The sequence below is a fragment of the Acanthochromis polyacanthus genome, chromosome 10 (assembly GCF_021347895.1).
Source record: "Acanthochromis polyacanthus isolate Apoly-LR-REF ecotype Palm Island chromosome 10, KAUST_Apoly_ChrSc, whole genome shotgun sequence".
In the NCBI taxonomy this organism is placed as follows: Eukaryota; Metazoa; Chordata; class Actinopteri; family Pomacentridae; genus Acanthochromis; species Acanthochromis polyacanthus.
In genome coordinates, this window is record NC_067122.1 from 28459410 (window position 1) to 28471551 (window position 12142).

Consider the following 12142-nt stretch of genomic DNA (forward strand, 5'->3'; position numbering starts at 1 on the left):
GAATTCACAAATGTAAACTGCAATCCACAAATGCACACAGAAGAATTCACACATGTGAACTGGGGTTCACAAATGTAAACTGCAATCCACAAATGCACACAGAAGAATTCACACATGTGAACTGGGGTTCATAAATGTAAACTGCAATCCACAAATAAATTAAGAAAGTTCACAAATGTATTTCTGCATTCACAAACTGCTTTTGTGTGTGAATCTTTTTTGAGACTGCTCTGCCGTCAGCTCGATCCACAAATGCGTTTTTTTCAACACGGAAGTTTCTGTAGCCAATCAGATGTCTCCCTCCTTTCAGCCAATCACAAAAACTCACCCCACGTGGGGGTGGGTTTACTGTTCAGCCAATCATATGAACGCGTCCGCACAGCATTATACTTGACCGTGTCATTGGGCTGAAGAGTGAAGCTGCCCGTCGGAGAGACCATGGCGTCTGATGGGGACAATAGACCCTTTATTTGTTTACAAACATTGTGACGTTTTTTGTGGCCGGGGCTTATGCTGGAGGCAAAAGCTGAGCGAGAAGTCAAGCGGGACTGGGAGTATATAGTTTGCGCTGGGAGTTTGCAGCGCAAACTCGAGCATTTTTAACCCGTTAAACTTCAGTGTACCGCCGGCGGTACACTTACTAATTTGCACAGGAATTTAAAGAATGTCCGAAGGCTGCAAACGCGATTATATAAACATTATATGCCGATGGAAAGCTTAGATTCTCATGAATCCGCCGGTATAAACCACTTTCAGATGTGATTACCACAGCGGATAATATAAACACATTTGTCCGACAAACAACAAATATTCATCCATCCGTTCTCTATACACGGCTTCAACGTACACAGCGCGACTGACATTTCCGGGTTCATTATTACACACAGATGAAAATATTCCACAAAAAACGGCCATAATCCAACCTTGGACATCCAGACGACACAAGCCGGTAAACTATTTTGTCCAAAACATGTCTTGAAGTCGGTATATAATCCACAAATCGGTCGTTTTCAAGGAAATGCACCTCGCGATGCGCGTCCAATATTCCCTGTATTTCTCGTCATATTTAACGGGTTATTGTTTTTGATTGTATTTTTTTTGTGTGTCTTGTTGTGTCCTTATGGTGTGTGTATTTGGACCCAGTGTCTGGAATAAAGCTGAACTGAACTGAATTTAATATTTTTTATTTACAAATAGAATATTAGCGATTTTTTTGTACTGAAAATGGCTGGAATTGACTGCAGCTGATCGTCTCTGTCCAGTCTTTTCGCCTCAGTGCATTTAACCACAACTGTCTTCGTTCCCTCTGAGCACGAGTGTTCGGTGGAATCCTATAAAACTTTAATTTGCGTTCGCCAATGTAATTCCTCCTATTCTGGCATCCAAAAACACAGCAGGACGACATTTTAGAAAAGTTGATAGAGCCTAGTCTCTATCACATTGAGACTAGGCTCAATGTGACATTGATACTGACATTAACCGTGGCATCTCGCCTAAACAGCGGTAAAAGTACTGGTATTAACCGTGGCATGTTCCCTAAACAGTGGCATTAACCGTGGTATCTCTGCTGGCATCTCCAGAGGCCACTGGAAATGCCGCTGCGGTAGTGGCATCTCGCCCAAACAGTGGCATTAACCGTGGCACCGCGTCGGTGCCACAAAAAGTGTCACTGCTCGCTGCCAGTGCCACAAATCGGACCTGTTGTCTCTCCAGAGACGATCAGCTGCAGTCAATTCCAGCCATTTTCAGTACAAAAAAATCGCTAATATTCTATTTGTAAATAAAAATATGACGAGAAAAACAGGGAATATTGGACGCGCATCACGAGGTGCATTTCCTTGAAAATGACCTATTCGTGGAGTATATACCCACTTCAAGACATGTTTTGGACAAAATAGTTTACTGGCTTGTGTCGTCTGGATGTCCAAGGTTGGATTATGGCCGTTTTTTGTGGAATATTTTCATCTGTGTGTAATAATGAACCCGCAAATGTGAGTCACGCTGTGTACGTTGAAGCCGTGTATAGAGAACAGATGGATGGACATTCGTTGTTTGTCGGACAAATGTGTTTATATCACCCACTGTGGTAATCACATCTGAAAGTGGTTTATACCGGCGGATTCATGAGAATCTAAGCTTTCCATCGGCGTATAGTGTTTGTATAATCGCGTTTACAGTTTCAGACATTTAGCAAATTGCTTATGCAGATCTCAAAGTGTACCACGGGCGGGACACTGAAGCGCAACTGAAACGCAAAGGGTTAAAGTAATCCTTCAATGCGTTATCAGGCACTACTTTGACATACTGCACTGTCCTGCTAATGGGCTCAGGGCTTCTCCGGTACATCAGCAGGAACTGTGATATGAACGTAACGACTGCTCCGGAGAACACGGAAATCAGTATTAAGTAAACCAAACGTTTAGCCGCGGTAACAAAGCAAGTTCCACCTGGTCGCTGTCACAGCTGCCATATCATCTGCTTTACTACAATTCTGACAGCCGACAGCACAACAAGAAGGCATATTTAGCGTAATATGTGCTTGCAATATCACAACTTGGCCAGGTAAACAGGCTTTGTTTTGAACTGGGTCTGCGCGCGCAGCTGCCTGATTAAGTATGCATACGTCATGTGAAAGGGGTCTATACTTGCTTCTCTTCACTGGCTTCCTGTTAAATCCAGAATAGAATTTAAAATCCTTCTTCTGACATATAAAGCTCTTAATAACCAATCTCCATCATATCTTAAAGATCTGATAGTACCATATTATCCTAGTAGAACTCTTCGCTCTCAAACTGCAGGCTTACTTGTTGTTCCTAGAATTTCTAAAAGTAGAATGGGAGGCAGAGCCTTCAGTTATCAGGCGCCTCTCCTGTGGAACCTGCTACCAGTTTGGGTTCGGGAGGCAGATACCCTCTCTATTTTTAAGACCAGGCTTAAAACGTTCCTTTTTGACAAATCTTATAGTTAGAGCTGACTGGGTGACCCACAGGGGTTCGGCTTGTGTCTTCATTTGCACAGCTGACTCCCTCTTGGACGTCCCTTCGTTCTGCCTCTAGTCATGCTGCTATAGGCCTAGGCTGCTGGGAGACTTCTCTTGATGCACTGAGCCCTTCTCTATCTACCTTTGCATTTAATATGTATACCGTTATTGCAGTACATTCACTCTGTTTCCCCCTGTGCTATTTCTCCGAGTGTCCCTGGTCCCAGAGCTGGATGCTTCAGATCTGCGGTTGATGTTCCACCAACTGGTCTAGTCTCCACCATGTCCACTGTGGGATGCTGCTGCTGACCTTCCTCCAGCTCTCCGCTTCCAGCTCCCCTTTTCCACCAGTCAACTCTGCATCGCCCTCACTATACTTGTTATGCTAATCTACATAGTGTTTGAATTTTACTGTTAGCTATATATGGAGTATGTTTAATGTCAGAGCCGTACATCATAAGAGTAAACTATGAGTCAGTTTTCAATGTTAGCTAATACTTTCTTTGTGTCACATATCTTGTCATACATGTGTCCAAATGTGTGTTGTACTTTCCTTGCTTTCCCATCCCTCCCCCTCCTCCCATCCCTCCCCCTTGCCCTCCTCTGTCCCTCTCAACCCGCCCGGCCAGCAGGCAGATGGGTCCCCCCTATATAGAGCCGGGTTCTGCTCGAGGTTTTTTCACAGTTAAAAGGGTGTTTTCCTTGCCACTGTCGTCTTTGGGCTTGCTCTGGGGGTCAGGCATATGGGTTCTGTAAAGCATCTTGAGACAATTTGACTGTAATTGACGCTATATAAATAAAATTGAATTGAATTGAATTGAGTTTGACTGCAGTTGTGGAAAGTAAACCGGTAGCTCAACTTTACTTTTTGTTAATATTGTGAGAAAATCCCTTTTAAAGTCTTAGAGAAGGTTGTTTTACAGACTAAATGCAATCTTTTTATAGACTTCTTGTACCTTTTGCAGTATTATATCATTTGTGTTTTGTATACATTTCACTCAGGAAATGTCTTCAAAACTGCATTGTGTTGGTGTCTTCTACTCCACTGTAATGACAATAAAGTTTCTAATTCTAATTATATTTACTCAAGTACTGTACTTTTTACTCCACTACATGTATTTCATAACTTTGAAGATTTTGTTTCATAATGAAAAATAGACTCAACAAATAAATCATGGTGTAACATCACGGATTAAGACAAAAATGTGTCGATTCTTGAGGGGGAGATTCATGAACTACCCAGCAGATAAACTACAGAAAGTGCACATATAAATACATGACTTCTACTTGTAACAGAGGATTTCTACACTGTGGGTTTGGTTCTTCATATTTAAGTGCACAGTCTGAGTCCCTGAGTCCTGACCTCAACCTCATCCAACACCTTTGGGTTAAACTACAACTTTGACTACAAGCCAGTAGTTGTCACCCAGCGTCTCTGGCCAACCTCACTAATGCTCTTGTGTCTGAATGAGAGTAAATCCCTGCAGGCAGGTATCCAACACCTTGAGGAAAACCTCCCTGTAGAAGTGGAAGCTGCCGTATCACTTCTAAGCTGTTAGAGTCACATGTCCAGGTGTCTGCATGGACGTTTCTTACTGCTTTCAACAGAAGACTATAAACAATTTTCCATTAGAATTAACATTCAGTTAAGTAAATTACAGGTTTATGTTTTGACGGTGGTGGAATAAGTATTCAGAAGATTTTACTATTTTTACTGATGCTTTATTTCTTTTGCTGTTTTATTTCATGTTTTGTGTGTTTTAATGGTTTGTGCTTTATAAAGCCAGCTTTAAAAAGTTCTTTTGCAATAAAGTTGATTATTTTCACTGTCATTGTCTCTGTTATTGTTGTTGTGATTTTTATCACTTACGTAGAAGTACCTAAACAGCAATGTAAATATGTATTTCAATGAATGCTATTTAGGTCCTGCATGAAAAATTTTACTTCGGTTAAAATCATAAGACAAAATAAACCACAATACTACAAAATGCAGTCAGAGTATTACAGTAATAGTACTGTTTTTAGCCCCTTTGACAGATATATTTTATAGAGATAATAATATTGTGTCAGCAGCATGTTACTGTTGGAATAATGTTATATACAATTTTGTATATCGAGATAGAAGATAGTTATGAAGGGTCCAAACATGATTAACAGGAGAGGAAATGGAAAAAAATAAGTTTTTGGATTTTTTCCTCTAATCTTTGATTTTTGGTGAAATATTGAATAATTTGAACATTTTATTGAAATTAAACCATGTGACCACTGTTTAAAGGATCTGTTACCGACTCAAAATGTGACCCACACTACAAATTGTTCTTTGTAAGAAGTCAAAACTGAGAAATTTTAACATTGTGTTGTATTTTAAAAGCCTATTATAATATCCAATGTGTAAAATCTTCATTTTAAAACCAACTAAAGCTGTCAGAGAATTATTTCCTCTTGAAATGTAGTGGAGTGGAAGTAAAAAGCAGCATAAAATACTGTATTTAAGTATATTGGAGTCAATGTAATTAGTTTCCCTCTAACACTGTGTTTGGAAGAGGCTCACCAAATATCAAACAACATAATGATGGCTTGAACTTCGTGCAAATTTGTCTCAAGGTATTTTTCACAAGAACATACAAGTGTGTTAAAACTACAATGGAGCTCAAGTGCTTGTTCGTATTCATCTACTATAATATGTGTGCAGCGTGTTCTGGGCAAACAATAAGAAAACCAGAAGCTTGGAGCAATATAATGTAGTGTAAATGTGTTTTTGTCAAATTAAATCTAAAACATGTACAAACAAGAAAAGCGTTCAGAGAGCACAGTACTCCACCAGGCTGCTCAGTCGTATCATTTCAGATGGATGAAATCTTTAATAAAAAAGGAACTTGCACTGAGCATAGGCATGTGTACGTTATGTGTGGATACCAAGTCGCATCACCTCAATATGTAGTGGGCGGCGGGAATTAATGGGACTCAGAAACACCCCCACAATTTAATCAGTTGTTCCTTGTATCATTTCAGATGCATAAGTCCCGATAAGTCCACAGCGGTGGATTTGTAGCAGGATCTCAACCATGTGATCGTCAGCAGGCAGCTGAGGTAGTGTTCACTTGTCATGGTTACAGTGACGTCATGCTGCTATCTGGCAATGATACAGAAATCTTTAACAAATCCATGGATCCAGACTATAAGCTGCATCACTGGCAAAATCTAATCACTTGGTCCTTGTGTCATTTCTGACCTTCCCTGGAAATTTCATCCAAATCCATCAGTCTATTTTTGAGTAATGTTGCGAACAGACAGACAGACAGACGGACGGACAAATATACACCAATCGTCACGTAACTCTGTCACATTCCTTGGGCGGAGTAATAAGTAACAAAATGGTTAATCCAGCCAGTGAAATCTTCAGAAATTGGTGTTTCCCCTCCAGAGTCATCAGAAAGAAACCAAAAAGTAACCAAACTAAACTGTTACTGTGCAGTAACTCCTAGTGAAGTGCTGGACAACTTTCATGTGACGTCAGACTGTCAGACTTTACCTTGACCAATGGAGCGGTTGGCAAAGTTGTACATTTGCATGGCAATGGCAAAATCTTCCAGGTTGTTCAGGAACTGGAAGAAGGACCTGAACTCTTCGAAGGTGATTCCCTGCAAAGAGCAAAAATGGCAATAAAACTTTTATTCATTGCCTAAGAAATTATAGAATCAACACTGCAGCAGAGACTGGTGCTAAAACTTCACACAATACATAATCTGCTCCCTTTCATCTTGCAGGGATCCTTTAGTGTGTGTGGGAGCTCAGATAGATAACACACCCAAACACACAGAGTATACATTGCTGGATTTTCCCTGTGCCGTATGGACACGCCGAGCTGTCAGCAGCAGGGGGGAGGACTGGAGCTTTTGGGAAGAGGTCAGGCCGTTTGCAGACTTTTCTAAGGCAGATTAACCTGATACTTGAATAAACAAAAACAAAAGTGATGAATCCCCAAAACATCTCAGGCTTCGCTGATGACTCAAACACTGAGCCCATTGATGTCCACTCAACCGTCCCGCGGCTACTAGCTGCTTCTCTCGCCGGAGGCCTCGAGCCAAACAGACACCACACACAGCCTTAACAAATGGAGTAATGACTAATCTGTGACGCTTTGCTGTTTTAACAATGCGAGAGCCATAAAATATCTCTTAGCGTAATGATGAGGCCCACTTGATTATCAATGGAGATCTCGCAACAGGCTACTCGAGGCAGCTGAGGAGCTGCTGGCACCTTTTCATGCGGGTCAGCGTGCCAAGAGGAAAAACAAATTAAAGCTGGAATGAGGTTGCTTCACTCAGCAGCTAATTCGCAGAGAACACCATAGACGGAAAATGCTCTTGTATTCACTTAAAGCAAGCCTATTTCAGACTTACAGCCACAGGAGGATGCAGACTTTGTGTGTGCAGGAAAAAGGAGCTGCTAATGTGCTTCTTCAGAAGGTCAAACATCTCTGGAAACCCCCTCAGACAAAGTGCTGCAGTTCAGCTAAACTGTGCACTTCTGTCTGTTTTTTTTCTTTTAAAGTTGTTTTAGGTTTTATTTGTTTTGTGGTATCTCAACAAAGTTTAAGATTTTAGATGAGACACTTCACTTTCATTCTGGGGTTTAGAGAAAAAAAAACAATGCAGCTCTCATTCCTGCAGACAGTTAGTTAGCGGGCCATTAAAGAACTGGAGGGCATTTGGGCTTCAAAATATTTGAAAAATAAACCCTGTGTTTTACAGTTTTCTGCTCCATATTGATCACTAATAGGTAATAAACTATCAAAGGCTCAGCTTACACATCAATGGTACCATTTTTATTCCATGTTTTATTTGTTGCTTGCTAACCCTACTCTAATCACAGTAACAGGGATGCTAATCCATGCTAATGTTAGCTTTTTCTCAGCAGTAGAGTCTAGATATTTAGCTAGCTGTTACTGCTGACCAAGAGGACAAACTGACTGATGGAAAACAGTCAAAAGAATTTGTCATATCCTGATAATATGAGGCAGAGTGAAACATTCAATCAAGGCTGACAATGTGATGAAAATATGAAAAAATAGAAGAGAGGACATAGCTTTTCTCTACACATTTTTTTTGAAAACTGTTTGCTAATGATAATTCCAGCATTTCATGTGATTCACTGTTTTCTTCTTCTTCTACCAGATAAAAAGGTTTAGCTAACAGGGCTGTTGTGGGACACATTCCATGCAGTTATTATTATTTAAAATATTATGTTGATTAAAAAAATGTTCCCACAATTACAAGAGACATCAATGAGAAAAAATAATACCAAAAAAGAGATTTAAATTTCATTTTAACTGTTTTATTTGACATTGAATTTGGTCATCATCGGGATGGGACAAGAGAAAAACTGTATTTTAGGGGGAACTCCAGACTTATTTGGTATTTTTATAAATATCCTCAGACATTGTTTTCTCCGAGTTTTCTTAGATTTGATCTCAGGGCAAGTAAATTTACACAACAACTGCATGTTTTAATATTTTGTACATAGATTATTTGGAATTTGATGGGTGGGATGTAAAATGTCCTCCAATTCCAATCCAAAAAGGGATATAAACAGCTATCCATCTCCAAAGTAAAAAGAAAAAACAATTTTTATAGTACCTTTAATTAGTATGTGAAATGTGCCACATTTTTTCTGATATGGATGATATCATCACATACCATCAACACAGATATCGCTTAGTCAGTGTATTATCATCTTTTCTGATCACCAATAAATAGAATGTAACCTAAACAATGTTGGTGACCATGTGTGGTTGTGTGAGCTTTGTAACATTTGGTAACGTAGCAACTGTTAAACCCAAATCGCAGTTCTCTTCTACACTAGTCAAAAAATCAGAGATGATTAGTTTCGATATTTTGCTGGTAAATCGAACATTTGAGAGAAAGCTGCATTGTTTTATTTTTTTACATATCTGCACACTGACAACAAAACAGAAATTAGAGCAATTTAGCATGCAGATTGAGTGTGTAAGTTTGTTCTTCTTTCGTTATTTTTTCTTTAAAAGTGTTTGGAATGTCTTTTTTCTGATCTTTGAGTTAAAGTCAGAAAAGATGGCGCAAATAGCCAGGGGGTTGGTTTCCTTGTTAAGAGAATCAGTGAACAATCATCCTCCAGCATACATTAATAAAAACCTAATTTTACACAGGATCCTTGATTGTCAATATTTTAGAGACTCCCCAGAACTTCACTAATCATGTTTTCAGGGAAGCTCATGTGGTATTCGCCACCATTTGCCACCACTGGTGTGTGAATGTTTGTGCAAATGGGTGAATGAGAAGCATATTGTAAAGTGTTTTGAAACTTGAAAAAGGTTGAAAAAGGTACAATATAAGTGTGGACCATGTACAACTGAGCCAAACTCCTTTTGGCTATGCTGCAGATCACACCCTGCCTTTGGAAAATAACGCTTCATATTTAGTTGTGTCCTTTTTACAAAAAACAAACTGCACAAACGACATTTTGTGATTTAACAAGGAGTTGTGTGCTGGAACTGTCACATGTATGGTGCGTTTCTCCAGAGCTAATTTGCATGAGGAAGTTCCATTTACACCAGTGAGGTGCGAGGGCGGAGGTCGAATACATTGTGAAACTTTTGTTAGATGCCTAAATTCACTGAACTAAATCAAGGACAGATTCGGCAGCTTATTTCTCGGCTGAAATGCTTACAGAAATACGTTTTTCTGAATAGTTTTTGTAATAAAAGAGAAAGTTTGTGACCGAGATGCCATGTTGGTCCGATGTTTCTGCACCGACATCACTCAGTGCCTCCTGTGCATAGGCGTCAGTTTAGGGGGGGACGGTGGGGATGTGTCCCCCCCCCACTTTTTGTCAGGGGTCATTTTGTCTCCAACACATTCAAATTCTTCACATGTAAGCCGTTGTAAACCCAGTTATTTTCAGCAGTATAGAAAATTCAAACGCTCCTGAACGCACCATCCGCACTCCGCCCAGAGTTGAACAGACATGCAGCACACCTTCGTGAGTTTAAAAAAAACGTGCAGATGCTAAATTTGCGCCCGTGCCAAGTGGAAGCTCCGACCAGAGGTGTGCAGGGGCAAAATTTCGGCCCGGGAGAATTAGTACTATAGCGGCCCACAGACCCCTCTGCCCGCATGTATGGATAGCTCAACAGGTTGAGCCTCCGCCTTTGGTGCGGTTGTTGTAAGTTCGAGCCTAGCTTGTGGCATTTTGCCGCCGTTCTTTGACATTTTCTCAAAGCTGTGGTCTCCATCCCCCCCACTTTTAAAAACAAACTGACACCCTTGCTCCTGTGTATCTTCTTCATGGCTGACAAACAGACTTTAGGCGCATTACCGCCACCCACCAGGCTGGAGAGCGCATCAGTGCTACCGATGTGTCAGAAATTAAGGAAATGAGAAAGATGCGATTAAATGTATTTCTTTTAACATGTTATTTTTTCTGCAATTAACTCATCATAATTAACGCGTTAAAGTGTCATTCAAATATACTAAAATACAGACAATTTTAAGCTAACATTTTTCTTTATATACCGCTTTCAATACATGTTCAGGGAAGAAAGATGGATTTTACAGCTCAAGACAAGCATTCTATAGAGGTGGGCAAAATACCCACTGATGTTCAAGCTTCACTACCCCTTCAGTGAAGACTGTCACATCTTGAACTTCCAGCTGCTCATCACCACCATGCATGACCTTCTCATCACTCTGTTCTATTGTCCTGGAGCTCGAAGTTTGAGTTTTTGTGGACAGAGATATAAAGCTTTATAATGTACAGTTTTGACCCAAAACAGGAGTTGCGCCCCTTGTTTTCGGGATGTGACCGAGAACGTTTTCAATAACCTTTGTAGGAATATTTGTATAATCATACAAATTCTGAAGAGAAACATTCATTGAAGTAGTTTTTGATGCTGTATTGATTACATAATATAGTAAAGTATGGCTATTTTGTCCACTCTGTGCACTTTGAGATTCAGAATGGCAGCTGGCAGAGCCACAACCCACAACAAGGTGAATCTGAAGGGAAAAACACACCTTTTCATCTGGTATGCTGTGACGCACGTTCTCCAAATACCCGGTGACGTCGTCCACGTTGGTGTAGCGAAGGAGGATCCGAGCAAAGTCCTCCTCGCTGATGGTGGGCATGCCTTTGGAGTAAGAGAGGAACTCTATCTCAAGCACCTCTGTCTGCAGGTTGTCCATGAACCTGGAGAAGTGAGACAGACGGCAGCTGCTGACAGGAAACGCCACCACCACCGGTTCGCACGCACAAAAGGAAACACTTAACACAGTCGCCAACAAAAGCAGTGAAGGTTTATCTCCTGGAGGTTCAGTGCGGTATGAAAATGATTTATGGGCCCAGTTACAGCGTGAGATAATCATTTTCATGGGGACAGTGTCATTAATCACAGAGCATACAGAAGGTTTCTTAACTCACTTGTAAAAATCTTCAAATTTCAACTCAGCTTTGCCTTTTTTTCCAAAGAAATGCACCAACAGCGTCGTCTCTGTTTTTTCGTCCACATTCTATAAGAAGAAAGAAAAGTTTACTGCACTTCATAGCTTCAAATATCCAACTTAGAACATAAATGCAACAAAAATGCCATTTATAAATGCAAGATTTAAACCACACTTTGCCTAAGTTCGGATAGAATCTCAAATCAGGCAGTTGGGATCAGCTGTTTGAGATTCTCATGGTAACAAGGAACGCAGCAGACATTCATTCAACCATGCTGGAGGTTGTATGTAAAGATGCTAGCTAATACTGGGGCTGTATTCAGGTCAACACCACCAAGATCTCACTGGTGTTACTTTCAAAGGAAGTAAATCACTACATGAACACCCTTCCAGGATTAATCCATTAATCGACGGGAGGAAAAGACTATCTCTGAACACCCCCACATTTTCCCAACTTTGAACTCACCCACCATGAGGCTGCTAGATCTAAGTTATTTTATGCTAAATTAATGTTTACTCAAGGTTTACTCCAAACGAATTGACACAATATAAAACAAGTTGCCACCTTTTCATCAAAGACATTTCCTAAAAGTCCAGAATCACAGCTCAGCAACCAACATGGTATATAATCTAGATTTGTCTGTGCCTCAATAGTTCTTGTGCTGCGATAACCAGTTGTTGGAGT

General features: G+C 40.4%; 1 protein-coding gene across 3 annotated transcripts in view; it reads right to left on the reverse strand.

Moving 5' to 3' along the window:
• micu3b (mitochondrial calcium uptake family, member 3b) overlaps positions 1-12142 on the reverse strand; it is a 40639-nt gene that overhangs the window by 11056 nt on the left and 17441 nt on the right. For all 3 annotated transcript variants that reach the window (XM_051954276.1, XM_051954274.1, XM_051954277.1), the window contains 3 exons: positions 11438-11526; positions 11035-11206; positions 6513-6621 (listed from right to left, as the gene is read on the reverse strand). In XM_051954276.1, the coding sequence (XP_051810236.1) occupies positions 6513-6621; positions 11035-11206; positions 11438-11526 (370 nt within the window). The remainder of the gene's footprint in view (positions 1-6512; positions 6622-11034; positions 11207-11437; positions 11527-12142) is intronic.